Source organism: Saimiri boliviensis, chromosome X (assembly GCF_048565385.1).
Source record: "Saimiri boliviensis isolate mSaiBol1 chromosome X, mSaiBol1.pri, whole genome shotgun sequence".
Taxonomy (NCBI): Eukaryota; Metazoa; Chordata; class Mammalia; order Primates; family Cebidae; genus Saimiri; species Saimiri boliviensis.
Window position 1 is genome coordinate 45,831,593 of NC_133470.1, and position 16,267 is coordinate 45,847,859.

At 37.5% G+C, this 16,267-nt stretch overlaps 1 protein-coding gene across 2 annotated transcripts in view; it reads left to right on the forward strand.

Moving 5' to 3' along the window:
• CLCN5 (chloride voltage-gated channel 5) overlaps positions 1 to 16,267 on the forward strand; it is a 158,246-nt gene that overhangs the window by 91,807 nt on the left and 50,172 nt on the right. For both annotated transcript variants that reach the window (XM_003939583.4, XM_074391913.1), the window contains exon 4: positions 16,116 to 16,262. In XM_003939583.4, the coding sequence (XP_003939632.1) occupies positions 16,116 to 16,262 (147 nt within the window). The remainder of the gene's footprint in view (positions 1 to 16,115; positions 16,263 to 16,267) is intronic.

Genomic DNA, 16,267 nt, shown 5'->3' on the forward strand with positions numbered 1-16,267 from the left:
TCATTATGCGGTGCTCCTCTTAATTTCTGATAATTTTTCTTGCTGTGAAGTCTGCACTGTCTGAAATTAATATACCTACTCCACATTTTTTTTGACTAGTAGTAGCATGTTATATCTTTCTGTCTCCTTGAAGAGAAAATTTCTGAAGATGTCTGTTGTAATTCTGTTCTTGCTCCTGTGTAGGTAAAAGATAAGGTATTTGTTTTACCCCAGCAGCTTTCAAGATTTTTTTTCCTTTGAGTTTCTGCAGTTTGGATATAATATGCCTAGGTGTAGATTTTTTTTTTTTTTTATTCATCCTCCTTAGTTTTCTCTGAGCTTCCTGGGCCTGTGGTTTGGTATCTATTATTAATTTGGAGAAATCTTTAGTCATTATTAGTTTATGTATGTATTCTATTTCTTTTTTTTTTTTTCCTTTTGGTATTCTCGTTAGATGTCTTTTGTAATTGTTCCACAGTCCTTGGACATTCTGATCCTTTTTCATTTTTTTCTCTTAAAATTTCAGTTTTGGAAGTTTTTGTTGCTATTTCTTCAAGCTTGCTCATTCTTTCTCTGCTGTGTCCAATTTATTGATGAGCCTATCAAAGACATTCTTTATTTCTGTTATGGTGTTTTTGATTTTTAGCATTTTCTTTTGGTTCTTTCTTAGGATTTCCATCTCTCTGCTTACATTGCTCATCTACTCTTGCATGTTGTCCACTTTTTCCATTAGGGCCTTTAGCATATTAAACATAGATATTTTAAATTGCTGTTATAATTATTCCAGCATTACTTCCATATCTGACTCTTTATTTTCATGCAGTGTTTTTTTTTTTCTTTTTTTGTCCTCTAGTATACTTTGTATTTTTTTGTTAAAAGCTAGACACGATTTACTGAATAAAAGTGACTGAGGTAAATAGGCCTTTAGTGTAAGGTTTACGTTTATCTGGATAGGAGTTAGGCTGTGTTTACTATTTGCTGTAACTTCATGTGTCAGAGGCTAAGATTCCCACTAGTGTCTGTTTTTGTCTCTTGTGTATTTGGGTTTCCATTTCCCTAGAGACTTCTTAACTAAGGTTTAAAATGTACAATTCTTTCAGTCATATTCCCCTGTTATAATACAGGATCTCTATAGAAGTAGTGATAAAATATTAGTGGAAGTTGTCTATAATCATGTGATTAGGTTTCAGTTTTTTGGTGAGCCTGTGCCCTCAGTTATGACTTTGACAAATGCTTCTCCATTTTGTTTTGTTTGATTTGTTTTTTCCCCGCTTAGGTGAGATAGGAATGCTGGTGAGAGATAGAGTTAGATATTGGCTTTCTCCCAAGTTGGTTAGGCTCTGGTAAAATAGTTGCTCATGAAGATATATGCCTTATGAACCAAATGCTCTGGTTGTAATTGCAAAATGACTGTTTCCCCTCCCCCTGCTAGAAGCAGGAAGAGATTTTTCTCTGATCTTCACTGTAAGAACAAGAATGTTTTAGGGCTCTTGGAGGTAAAACTCTTGAAAGTGTGATGTCCCCCTAAGACTGCCCCCACTGGGGTTTTTAAACTCTTGAACTTATCCACACTCAGCCTCTAGCTATTTGTTCTTCAATTAAAGTTTAAGTTTTTCTATCCCAGAGAACATAACTGTAAGTTTCTGTTCGTAGCTATGGTTTTCTGTATCTTTCTGTCTGTTTCTCTAATTTGGGGGCAGCAGTTTGCCCTGTAATCTCAGTTCTCTGATGGAGCTAAGAAGAGTTGTTGATTTTCAGTTTGTTCAACTTTTTTCTGTCTTCCTTTTTTTTTTTTTTTTATTGTGGGGATGGAAATGATAACTTCCAAGCTCCTTATATGCTGGACTGGAAACTGCAGGTCTTCCTTTGATTTTTACTTGGATATTTGCATCCACCTTTTCTTTAGCCTATATCAGTGTTGATGCAGATATGTCCTTTTTCTGTTCGTTTCACTTCATTTTATTGCATATATTCTCTGATGCAAGAAGTTATTTCTTTATTTTAGTATATATGAATTATTTTTCAGAACTAATTTTGTCTGTTCTTCACCTCTGGGACAAATATACTATGCTGTGTGTGTGTGTGTGTGTGTGTGTGTGTGTGTTTTAAATCAACTTTTAAAAAACCCATCTGGAATGTTTGTACTGTGGTATATGTTGTAATTCTGCATTCTCCATTTTGAAACCAAGTGGTTTCTCAACTATTTACTAAAAAGTGATTCATTCCTTATGTTTGTGTTGCTTCTGGTTTATCAACTATTAAGTTCAAATAGTTTGCATCCATTGCCAAACTTCCTGTTCTTAACCCCATGCCATACGGTTTTGATGATTGCTTCTTTGTAGAAGACCAAAATCTACAGGATAAATTTGCCATATTTATATTTAAGAAAATACATATACTAATATCTATGACTACTTATTCTTCTAGATGAATATCACTACCAATCTGTCAAGTTATATAAAGGATGCCATGGGGACTTTAGATTAATATACAGATGTAACATAATTCATATTAGAGTCTGTTTCATTCTTGGTATATTTAGACTTTCCAACCAAGAGCATACTATATCTCTGTTGATTTATATCTTCCTTTTTATTTGGCTTTTTAGAAATTTTAAAGTAATATTGTGTTTCAGGTTTATGTCTCTATGACATATGAATTCTTTTATCATTATATTTTCTAGTTCTATGGTAATATGTAGGAATGCAGTTTTTTGTAGATTTACCTTATAATTCTGAGTTCATGTATTACTTTTTGCTATTTTTAGTTGGTATTTTTAGAGTTGTATAGGTATGCATTCATACAATCCAAACTGGAATACCATATATCTTCCTTTTCTATGTGCATTCCTCATTTTTGTCCTTTTAAAGCTTTTCTTGTACCATGTTAAATATAATTGGCAACAAGAGGTATCATTGCCTTCCTGTATTAAGGGCAATGGCATTTTGCTTCTTGGTTTTTTAATTTAGATGTTCTATATCATGTCAAAAAAGAAATCCTTTACATGGAACATTTTAAATTTTAAATACAGAATGACTGTAGATTTGAAAATCAATTCTTGACATCTGTTGAGGTAATTATGGATTTTAAAGTTTTATCTGTTAATCTGATAACTTATGTTGGTAGTTTCCCATGTGATACTGGTCTTGCATTCCTGGAATAATTCCTTTTTATGTATAGCAGGCAAATCTTTCAAGTTGATGCTATATTTAGTTTGTTAAAGTTTTTTTTAGGAGTTTTACATGTATGTTCCAAAGTGAAAGTGATCTGTACATTTCTAATGTCTTCGTTAGGCCTGGTAGACCCTTGTCCTTGATCCTCCAGGGTGCTTCTCTACACTTCCCATTTATCACACTCTTGAAAGCCTGTATAGCAGGATATTTGTTATCATATCTGAAGAATCTCTGAGATAACACCAAAGGAAAGCTGATTTGCTAAGGGAAGATAGCATATTATTGTTTTAATTTTAATTTACCTGAATGTTTAAAGCCATTAAAAAACAAATTATCTACCAATGTCTTTTGCCTATTCATCTGTTAGAATCCAATTTTAATGATTTAAACAATCTCTTTCTATAGGCTGTTACTCCTTTGGGAGAATTTACAGGAAATATGACTTTGCCATTTGCTTCATTTTCCCAGCTGTCCACATAGTCTCTTCTGATTGGTTTGTCCTCTTCCTCATCAGCTGTGGGTGTTACCCGAGTACAATTTGTCCATGCTGAGTTCTTTCTCTACTTCAGACATTCTCACGGTATAGTCTGTGAGTTCTTGAGACCCTTTTAGGGGATCTTTAATGTAAAAACTATTTTCATACTAATATATTATTTGCCTTTTTACTCATTTTCTCATGAATATACAGTGGGATTTCTCTGGAGACTGTAGTATAGGTGAAGATGTCGTTGCTCTGAGATCTGATAGAGTATGTTAAGCAGAATCCAGCAATCCTCTATTAACCCACACATTGAGTGTTGTGACATTTAAATAAATCATCATATATTTTAAACGTTTTTCTGTGTTAATTTCATATGCAATAAATATCTATAGTTTAATCCATATAAATAAAACCTCTTTAAGGGTCCTTAGTAATTGTGATGTCTAAAAGGATCCTGAGAACAAAAAGTTTGAGAACCGCTGCTCTGATATTGCCTGTTCAGAGTCCTTATCTTTTTCTCATAACCCCTACTCATCTGTAAGGATGGCTCCCAGATGAAGACTACCTGTAAGAAGCAGCACTATTATTTCTTCCTGGAATTCTAGCCAGAAATATCTGAAATTCTAACAGGTAGAGAAAGTGTTGTGGGTTAAGAATTAATCCAAGCCTCTGAAATAAGCACGTTCTGTGGCACGCAGAGATTAACATGCAAGATTTGTATTTCATTTCCATTTCTCAAAATAAAGTAACTAAAACTGGAAATGTATAAGCTAGATTACTTTCTGAGCCCTCTCTTTGTGTCAGGCACTTGGGAGCACAGATTTAAGTAACTCTGTCCTCGAGTAGCTCAAAGTATAGTGGGTAGACAGAAGGTGATTTTATGTGTGTGCCAGTTCCTATTGCTTTCACTGTTATACTTCAGATTGTCTTAATGTTTTATTTTTTTAAAATTTTAAATTATATGACAATACTTGTATCTTGGTTAATTGTATAATGCATCTCTTATTCCCTTCTTCGTCTTGCATTCTTGCTTTTCTGTGTTTGCAGTATCTGGCATATATTACTTATCCAGAATGCCATGTATAGGTCAACAGATACTTTTGTGGAGCAAAAAAAAAAAAGAGAAAGAAATAGAAAAGTTTATTGATTCTCTGTGCTTGCTACCATTGGAATATGTGACATGCTTTATATTTTCATTTGCGGGGTCATGTGTGTCAGCTCACCTGTTGCTTTATATATTTGTTTTTGCCAAATGGGTTAGTTGAGATGGTACTAATTTATTTGAACCAATACATGTCAATGTCACTAGTAAAACAGGATGCTATACCACAAGCTAGCACCATCCCATCCACTCCCATCAAGGGCTCTTCTCTTGATCTTAGTATGATTATTGGGAATGTGTACTTTTCCTTTCCTTTCCCATCTTTCTCTTCCAACCTAAATCACCTACGTTGAAATTGGAAATAGCAAACTGCCTTATCAGCCCTTTCCTCCTCTTCTCTTCCAGCCTATTGCTGCCACACTTATGTTGCTCCTCAAAAATCTCAGTCACTCCATTGATTTCCCAGGTCCTTCATGACCTGTCTCTATCCATTTGTTCATAGACAGCTTCTTTGTCTTCTAGCCAAGCACAAATGCTGCCTTCATTCTTTTTTCTTCATTTTTCATTTCTTCAAGTCTTTGGCCATTTTGTTTCCTGGGCCTGGAATACCCTCTCTCCTCTATGAAGTCTCTAGCTTGCAATCTCCCATTCCATTTTCTGAATGCCAGTTGTCTTTTTATTCTAACAATTTAACACCTGGTTGCTGTGTAATTGCATGGTGTAAAGGTTTTCTCCCTATCGAGATCATAAATTCCTTGAGACTAATGATGAAGTAATAAACTCTTTTTATATCCCTAATTCCCTTCCCTCATAGGGCAAGGTAAAGATTTACTGAGTGTCAGCCATATAAATATGTTAATTACCTGTTAACCCTTCTTCTCCAAATGGAATACTCCTCAGTAAGCATTTATTGAACACCTACTCTGAGACAAAACTGGTGTTGCTAGAACAACAGAAGTGAGAAGGACATGGTGTAGTCCCAAGACTCAAGTAGAAGAGTTTATGCAGTCAACATAGATATGTGAACAAAAGGAATGTTGAGAGGAAAGCCTATTTGAGCTGGCCCTAGGTATGTTGAATAGGGTTTTACTATACTGAAAAACGAATGGAGGTGGAGGTGGGTGTGATTCCACATAGAGCAGCCTGCCTGAGCACAGGCATGGAGGCCTAAAATTACGTGGCCTAGGTAGGGTATAGCAAATTTGTGGCAGGAGATAAGTGTTGGTGTAGATGGGATCCAGATTTGACAGGGTGCTGAACGCCATGCAAAGAAGTTTAAACTTAACTCTATAGGAAATGGGAAACCAGCTTATAATTTTAAGCAAGAAAGTGACAAAGGGCATGTCAGCTTTGTACCACAAATATAAAACAAACAACAATTTCCCCTGATTGTTCTCCTCCCTAGTACTCAATTACATGACAAGTCCTATCTGTAATCCTCCAGTTGGGAAAATAAATCAAATCCCATTACATTTGTTCTTGGCCTGCCCCAAATTCTGGCTGACCTCAGTCTTGTGGACATCTAGAAGTTTAATTTCTTCCAGATGTGCATTCTCTGGACTGACATGTCATAGCAAAACCCCAGTGTGTTACGGAAAGAGCACTGGGCTTGGAGTTCAACTAGATAGGGGTTCAAATCTCAAGTCTAAGGAACATTGAATTGGTTTCTCATTGTTCTGCAGCTTTAATTTTTTCTCTCGAACATTCTAAAGACTGTATCAAAATGGGCAATATCACTGTCACCGTGAGCAAATACCACTTTCACTTTTACTGATTATATTCATAACATCTGTTTTGTTTGATTTACTTGCTTCTTCTAATTTTCTTTTGTTGACCCTTTCTTTCTATGCATTTATTAAGAGGACACTTTATAACACAAACAGTGAACCAGATAGCTGCTCCAGGAAATGTTTGAAGCGAGGCAGCTTAATTTAGCTGGATTGTTCTGTGTCAGTGGGTTACAAGAAGAAGTTCATAAGGTCTCTATGAGGAAACAAAAGTTTTCCAGCTTGTCCTTTGTTGAGACTTCATCTTATAGCATCATTATTTCATTTTAATGAATTCCCAGAACAATAGATATATCCATCTGAAACTATGACTACAGGACACATTCCAAAGCCAGAGATAAATTATTTTTGGACTCCCTGTACTTTTATTTCCTATGATTTGTTTGGCTAATATAGAGTTGCTGGAACCATGTATTTTAAATCACTTCCTGAGTGAAACACATAACCAGCGGGGGGAGAGAGGGAAGGGAATTCTGCATTACTTTGCAAATTTTCTTGCTTTTTCTTTCTGTGCTAGTCACCATATGGGACTCATGTGCATTTAATAAATTTACACTAAAAGAAAACTTCTTGAGTTGTGCTACTCTCTTAGCTTCAGTTCTCTCATCAGCTAAAATAGTTACTGTTTTTAGCTAAGATTTCTGGAAACCTTGAGTGCCTACTTACGAGGTTGAGTGCTTTTTGTAGGTTTATCAAATGTAAATCTCGGAGTTAGACAAACATTAACCATAAATATTGACTCTGATGCTGCCTACATTTATAAAGGAAAGTTGATTTGGGGGTGAGAGGAAGGAACATGTCTTGTTTGGATTTTATTATTTGTGTTTAGGTTAATATTATTTTCACTATTTTTTCCCTTTTCCTTCTATTAAGGTTAAAGTAACAATAAAAGTGTCAAATGGAGTTCCTGGTAATTCAGGACTGTAGCTTGAGGGAGAAATGAGAGCTAGAAGTAGTAGGTTTCCTTAATAAAATAAATCTGATTAAATCTGGGAAATATCTGTTATCTGAGTCATGTAGGAGCTAAGATCCAGAGCAAAGTGGAGGGACTATTTGTTTTCTTTTTTCTTTTGTCTGTTTAAAGAGAACATCTGTGCATGTAGGTGGCCTTGCTTATGGAGTGAGAGCCCAAGTGATATGTGAAGGGCGCCCACTCAGATGGTTGGCTTGAACACTAGAACTTAAATACATTGAAGATGACCTCTGGACTGCCACATGGATATATGGCCTGCTGTGGTGTCAGAGGCTGAGCAGGGTGAAGAACGAATCTACATGGAGTAGTAGTCAGTTGTGTGAGTCAACCTGACAGGTATGAGGAGAGCAACTATGCAGAGAAGAGCTGAAGAAAAGATGGGAGACTGGTTATATGCAGGGGGATTGTTCAAGAAAGTAAAAACATTAAAAGATTTTTCATTGTTAATGAATGGAAAGGTACATATAGAGGAAAAAAAAAGGCTAAATTGAGCCTTGTCATGTTGGATTGGAATCAGAGATTTAAGTGAAAACTTATGTTTTTTATATGTATAAATATTCATATATGTAACACATATATGTTGTCAGTATACATAGGTAGATATGAAAATATATGTGAAAGCGTGTGTGTGTTCCCTACCTATGTCCACTGGAGAGCAGCAACCTGAGTAACAGTGAGCACCCAGATCATGTCTTTTAAATACCACCCCCAACTAAAAGGACTCAGAGTTCCTGGAAGCAGTGGCTCATTTTGGAGATGGAGCATGAAAATACAAGATGAGTCTGGAATGTCTTTTGTGACAGAAATTAAGGAAATTCTCAAAGCATGATGGGGATATGTCAAAAGAACATAGAAACTAGCTTGAAGAGGCTCCCATTGGACAAGTTTTGGAAATTTGAATATGAAAACAATAGCAATGGATTATAACCCATTGAAAAAATTAGGATTTATTTATACATAGATGAATGATTGAATGAATGAAATGTTTTATAAGAAATGGCTTATTGACTTAGTGTCAAAGTACCTCATCATAAAATAATCACTGTTACAGAGAGACAAATGATATATTAACAATGTAAAGACCTGAAAGATATCACTTTTATCAAGTGATCAAGTAAGTATCATCATTAGTGGGCCAAATAAAAAGCATGTGTCCTCTAACAGGATGCAAATAGAAGAACGCAGCATCACTTTTCTGATATTATTGCCAAAGATGTATAACCTGAGTCTATTTGTGAGGAAACATCAAACAAACCAAAATTGAGATATCGTCTACAAAATAATTGGCCTGTAGTCCTCAAAAGTGTCAAGATCATGAACCTCATAATCCTGGAACAGGATCTGTTTCAAGTAGCAATTTCATGAGGATATTCCTTCTAGCGCTTTTCAGGAAGTTGATGTTTTTACAAATTCTGATTTTCCCCAAAAGTCAGTTGACAAGTTGGGAAAGTGGGAGCAAATTAGCAATCAACATAGAAATGTTACTGGTTTGAAGGAATCTGCTGATGTTACGTTCAAAGCAGAAAGCATCAATGCATAGAGTCGAAGGTTGAGGTCAACATTTCCAGGAAGAGGTCCAGGGGCTTATAAGAGAGAAAGTCGTGATTTAAAGTTAGCCAGGCACCATCACGCCCAGCTAATTTTTGTATTTTTAGTAGAGACAAGGTTTTACCAGGTTGGTCAGGCTGGTCTCGAACTCCTGACCTCATGATCACTTAACCTTTAATCAGTTAACCTTGGTTATAGGTGTTACCTGTTGTATGTGTATGTCCATCGTCCTGTCTGCTGCTAACAGTGAGTCATTCTTGACAATGAGATAAATAGTAGGCAGGGTGAAGTGTCTCATGCCTGTAATCTCAACACTTTGGGAGGTTGAGATGGGAGGATAGCTTGAGCCCAGGAGTTCAAGACCAACCTGGCCAACATAGTGAGATCCTATCTCTACAAAGAAATAAAAAACATTAACTGGGTACAATGATGCATGCCTGTAGTCCCAGCTACGTAAGAGACTGAGGTGGCAGGATTGCTGGAGCCTGGAAGGCCAAGGCTGCAGTGAGCAGTAGTGGCACCACCACACTCCAGCCTGGGTGACAGAGCAAGACCCTGTCTCAAAAACAAACCAAAAAACCCCCGAAAAGATCAATAATAATATGTTTATATGCAGAGTATACTTTATATAGATCTTATGAGTGGTGTTCCAAGAAATAACAAGCTTCAGAAGAGAAATAGGCCCTTATATTGGCAGTTTTTTCACATGATTCTGTGTGGTGCTGTTTAACCTTGCTTAGGAGATCCAAATGTTTAAATATTACCCAACAGTGTTTGCTGATCTTATACCTGTTGTGTGTTGCAATATTCACCATAAGGTACAGTTATTTGTAAAGCAGATAAAATATTTTCATCATTAAAAAAGAAAATGAACTTAAATGAGCCGGCATGTGCCCAAAAGCCCAAACTAAAGATGCTTTTGGATGTACTCTTAATCTGACCAACATGAACACAGAATGAAAGATTTTTTTTCTTTTTCTTTTTTTCTTTTTATTTTTTTTGAGACAGAGTCTCGTTCTGTTGCGCAGGCTGGAGTGCAGTGGTGAGATCTCGGCTCACTGCAACCTCTGCCCCCTGGGTTCAAGCGATTCTCCTGCCTCAGCCTCCTTAGTAGCTGGGATTACCAGTGGGGGCCACCATGCCTGGCTAACTTTTGTATTTTTTAGTAGAGATGGGGTTTCACCATGTTGATCAGGCTGGTCTCAAACTCCTGACCTCATAATCTGTCCGTCTCGGCCTCCCAAAGTGCTGGGATTACAGGCGTAATCCACCGTGCCCAGCCGATTTTTTTCTTAAATAAAAAGTAAAGGCACTTCTTCCTGAATGACAGGAGGGAAGAAAGACAGAGTCAATTTCGTTTGTGTTATTGGTAATAGAAAAAAACCTGCTAACAATCCTGTAATAGGCCCGGTTCCCTAGAAGCAGAAGCAGAGACAGGATTTTGTGTGAGTGCTTTACTGAGAGAGTCCTCTCAGGAGAAAGGGATTAAAAAAACCAGATAATGAAAGGCAGAAAAGTCCAGCAAGGTTGGATTGGTAAGCAGCAGGGGAGCTTGGCTGAGGCTCTAAAACATGGCTTTTTCGTATCCCAACACCCATTTGATCCACATATCAAGGTTAGCTTTTGTAGTTGAGGAAATGGTTTTATGGTCAATAATTTTGTACATTATTAACATCTTGGGGTAACTTTGTATCCTTCTCTACCTGACCATATATCATCATATATGCATGGTAGTGTTCCAGTATAACCTATTATTCAGTTCACATTTACACAGATTTCAAGTTATTTGTGCATACTAAAGGAGAAAATTGAGATTGCCTTTTTAAATTTTATTTTTAATTGACATATTGTACATATTCATGGGGTACAGTGTGATGTTTCAATACATGTATACTTTGTGTAATCAGAGTAATCAAATCAGAGTAATTAGCATATCCATCACCTCAAACATTTATACAGGAAATTTCCCTTGGATTATCTGTTCTCTTAGTTTCAATCATTACCTTGATGTTGTTAATGCCGAAGTCTTTGCCTCTCAGTCGTCATCTCATCTGGCCTATTCAGCATCATTTTTCTATCTGGCCCACTATCCCACAATGATTCATAATAGTAGGTGTTCATAAATGTCACTCACACTTCAATCAAGCTGGTCTCTTTATCACAAATGAGGTATTATGAAATTGAATACATGATTTGGACCTTAACTTTAAAAAAAAAAAAGAAAAGAAAACACTAACTGGGCAAGTTAGCCTCTCTAAGCTTTCTGTTTTTTTTTTTTTTGTTTTTTTTTTTTTAAATTAATTTATTTACTTCAGGTGCATACTATATCTGGCATTTCTCCCCATGTTATCCCTCCCCATCCTCCCCTCCCTTCCCATCCCCTGCTGTCTCTCCCTACCCGCCTCAACTACCCCCAGTGTGTGATGCTCCTCTCCCTGAGTCCACATGTTCTCGTTGTTCAACACCCACCTATGAGTGAGAACATACGGTGTTTGGCTTTCTGTTCTTATATTAGTTCGCTGAGAATGATGGTTTCCAGATTCATCCAAGTCCCTACAAAGGACACAAACTTGTTTTTTATGGCTGCGTAGTATTCCATGGTGTACATGTACCACATTTTCTTTGTCCAATCTATCATTTATGGGCGTTTGGGTTGATTCTATGGAAGTCTAGTATTTCTTTTTTTTTAGAGACAGTTTCCAGTTGACACTCAGAAACAGGTTATTCAGTTTCCAAGTGGTTATGCGGGTTTGTGTGTGTTTCTTGATCCTGAGTCCTATTCTGACTGCGCTGTGGTCTGATAGACTGTTTGTTATGATTTCTGTTCTTTTGCGTTTGCTGAGGGGTGATTTGCTTCCAATGATATGGTCAATTTTAGAGTATGTGCAATTTGGTGCGGAGAAAAATGTATATTCTGTGGATTTGGGGTGGAGTGTTCTATATACGTGTATTAGGTCCACTTGGTCCAGCTCTGCATTCAAGTCCTGGATATCCTTGTTAATTTTCTGCTCATTTATCTAATATTGACAGTGGAGTGTTGAAGTCTCCCACTATTATTGTGTGGGAGTCTAAATCTTGTTTTAGGTCATTAAGAACTTGCTTCATGTATCTGGGTGCTCCTGTGTTGGGGACGTATGTATTTAGGGTACTTAACTCTTCCTGTTGGATTGATTCTTTGACCATAATGTAGTGTCCTTCTTTGTCTCTTTTGATCTTTGTTGAAGTCCATTTTATCAGAGACTAGGATTACAACCCCTGCTTTTTTTTTGTTCTCCATTTGCTTCATAAATCTTCTTCTATCCCTTTATTGTGAGTCTATGTGTGTCTTTGTATGTGAGATGGGTTTCCTGAATACAGCACACCGATGGGTTCTGACTTTTTATCCAGTTTGTCAGTCTGTGTCTTTTGATTGGAGCATTTAGGCCATTTACTTTCAATGTTAATATTGCTATATGTGATTTGATGCTGCCATTTTGTTACTGACTGGTTTTCTTTCCCATTAGTTGCCTCATTTTCTTCATTGCATTTTTGGTCTTTGCCAACTGGTTTGCTTTTGCAGTGACTGGTACTTGTTCCTTTCCATGCTTAGTGTTTCTCTCAGGAGCTCTTGTAGGGCAGGTCTGGTGGTGACGAAATCTCTCAATAATTCCTTGTCTGTAAAGGATTTTATTTCTCCTTCACTTACAAAGCTAAGTTTGGCTGGATATGAGATTCTCGGTTGAAAGTTCTTTTCTTTAAGGATGTTGAATATTGGCCTCCACTCTCTTCTGGCTTGTAGGGTTTCTGCAGAGAGATCTGCTGTGAATCTGATGGGCTTCCCTCTGTGGGTGACCTGGCCTTTCTCTCTGGCTGCCGTTAGCATTTTTTCCTTCATTTCAACCCTGGTGAATCTGACGATTATGTGCCTTGGGGTTGCTCTTCTTGAGGAATATCTTTGGGGAGTTCTCTGTAGTTCTTGAATTTGAAATTTGGACTGCCTTGCTAGACTTGGGAAGTTCTCCTGGATAATATCCTGGAACATGTTTTCCAGCTTGGATTCATTCTCACCGTCATATTCAGGTATACCGATCAAGCGTAGATTAGGTCTTTTCACATAATCCCATATTACTTGGAGGCTTTGTTCATTTCTTTTCACTCTTTTTTCTCTTGTCTTGCCTTCTCTTTTTATTTCATTGAGTTGATCTTCAATCTCTGATATCCTTTCTTCTCCTTGATCGATCTGGCTATTAGAACTTGTGTTTACTTCACGTAGTTCTTGTGCTGTGTTTTTCCACTCCATCAAGTCGTCTATGTTCTTCTCTATGCTGGTTATTCTAATTAGCATTTTGTCTAACTTTTTTTCAAGGTTTTTTTTTGCTTTGCTTTCAGTTAGAACATGTTCCTTTAGCTCAGAAATGTTTCTCACTAGCCACCTTCTGAAGCCTTTTTCTGTCAATTCGTCGCACTCCTCGGTCAAGTTGTGATTCTGTGCTGTTGAGGAGTTGTGATGCCTTGAAGGAGAAGAGGTGTTCTGGTCTTTGATGATGGTTTCATCTTTTTTGTGCTGGTTTTTTCCCATCTTTGTGGATTTACCTGGCTGTGGTGTCAGGGAGCTGCTTGATGAGGTTGCTTGTCTGCCCAGGAGGGCCAGGTTTCTGTAGTTCTCTAACATCACATTCCTATATAAATTCCGCTGTGCAGGGTCCAGGCATTGCCACTCCTCCAGAGAGAATTCTATGGCCATATCCCTAAATGTCAATGGTTCCATTTCTAGGCTTCTAGGGGGTCCCGCGTCGTAACTGTAGATCTCCAATACCTGCAGGTCACAGGGCCACACAAGCCAGGCGTCTAGGCGAACAGGACACAGAGCAGTGGAAACGAGACCCGGAGCTGCCGCTACAGGGCAGCTTTCTGTTTTTTTACCTGTACTAGGAGTGATAATGCCATAACATAGGAATGTAGGAAAAATTAAAGGAAATAATTCATTTTAAGCACATAGCCCAGTGCCTAGAAATTGACAGGTACCTGGTAAATGTTGGCTCTTTCTCCTTTGTGCTAAATATTTAAGGCCTCCTACTTAATTTATCCTATTTGTTTTTTACCACATTCATCACACTTAGTTCTGACAACCTAGGACAAGAAGTTTTTTTAAAAGAGTTGGAAACTTTAAAACAAATAATATTTGTATAATTCAATAGAACTTTGCTGGCCATGATTTTTGACTAAGATTTCATTTAAAAAATAGGGAGGATGGGCCTGCATAAAGTTGGCTATAATGCTTTCAAAAAATAAATAAATCAGTACACTAATACTTTTAAGTACTTTTTTTTTTTTTTTTTTTTTTTTTTTTGAGATGGAGTTTTGCTCTTGTTGCCCAGGCTAGAGTGCAATGGCACAATCTCAGCTCACTGCAACCTCCACCTCTTGGGTTCAAGTGATTCTCCTGCCTCCCAAGTAACTGGGACTACAGGCATGTGCCACCACACCTGGCTAATTCATATTTATTTATAGTAGAGATGGGGTTTTACCATGTTGGTCAGGCTGGTCTTGAACTCCTGACCTCAAATGATCCACCCGCCTCAGCCTCCCAAAGTGCTGGGATTACAGGTATGAGCTGCTGCACCGGGCCATTAAAATTTATAATCTGAAGGATTACGCTTGGGATAAAGAAAATTTTTTACCTTTAATATTAAATTCTTAAGAACAGTATTGAATGGCACACTATGTTTCTTTTCCCCATGTTGGTCAGCTAGTATTTCTGTGTACGTACACTGCATTAAGAGATCTGGGAGAGTCAGAGGAATAGGACCTAGAAATAGAAATTCCATTTGACCCAGCAGTCCCAGTACTGGGTATATATCCAAAGGATTATAAATCGTTCTATTATAAGGACACATGCACATGAATGTTCATTGCAGCACTGTTTACAATAGCAAAGACTTGAAACCAACCCAAATGCCCATTGATGATAGACTGGACAGGGACAATGTGGCACATACACACCATGGAATACTATGTAGCCATAAAAAACGATGAGTTTGTATCCTTTGTAGGGACATGGATGAACCTGGAAACCATCATTCTCAGCAAACTGACACAAGAGCAGAAAGTCAAACACCACATGTTCTCACTCATAGGTGGATATTGAACAATGAGAACACATGGACAAAGGGAGGGGAGCATCACACACTGGGGTCTGTGGGGGGGAAATAGGGGAGGGACAGCAGGGGTTGGGGAGTTGGGGAGAGATAACATGGGGAGAAATGACAGATATAGGCGATGGGGAGGAAGGCAGCAAACCACACTGCCATGTGTGTCCCTATGCAACTATCTTACATGTTCTTCACATGTACCCCCAAACCTAAAATGCGATAAGAAAAGATAATGTTTTTTCCATTCCCAAATGGCCAGCACATTTCTCAATAGTGATGTCCAGTTTTTATTTCAGTTGATTACTTGTGAACTACTGTTATATTTGTACACATGTCTTCATTTGGTTTTATGCTCATTTGAATGGTTCTCAAAAAATTGCCATCAAGTACGTGGTAATGCTAGAGGTACATTATATCTAGAGGGTAACTGAATATATTTAGTTTACATGAATATATTCATGTAAGAGCATGAAAGAAGACATAAGACTGAATGCCAACCCAAAAGGTGAAAATTACCCAGATATCTATCAACTGATGAATAGATAAACAAAATGTGGTCCATCCATACAATGAAATAATATTTAGCTATAAGTGCTGATACATGCTGTAACATGGACGGATGTTGAAAATACTATGCTAAGTGAAAGAAACCAGACAGAAAGTGTCACATATTGTGTGATTTCATTTATATGAAATATCCAGAATCAGCAAATCTCTAGAGACAAAAAGTATAATAAAGGTTACCAGGGCCTGGGGAGTGGGGAGTTACTGTTTGCTGGGTACAGAGTTTCTGTTTGGGATGTTGAAAGAGTTCTGGAAATGGATAGTGGTGATAGTTGCACATTGTAAGTATACTCAGTACTACGAATTGTATACTTCAAAATGGTTCAAAGGGACTTGAAGATCATTGTTATAAGCCTCCTATTTTTCTTTCTGCACAGGAGCCATGGATAACAGAGGCTTTCAGCAGGGGAGTTTTAGTAGCTTCCAGAACAGCTCCAGTGATGAAGACTTGATGGACATTCCAGGGACTGCTATGGATTTCTCCATGAGAGATGATGTTCCTCCCTTAGACCGAGAAGTAGAAGGTATA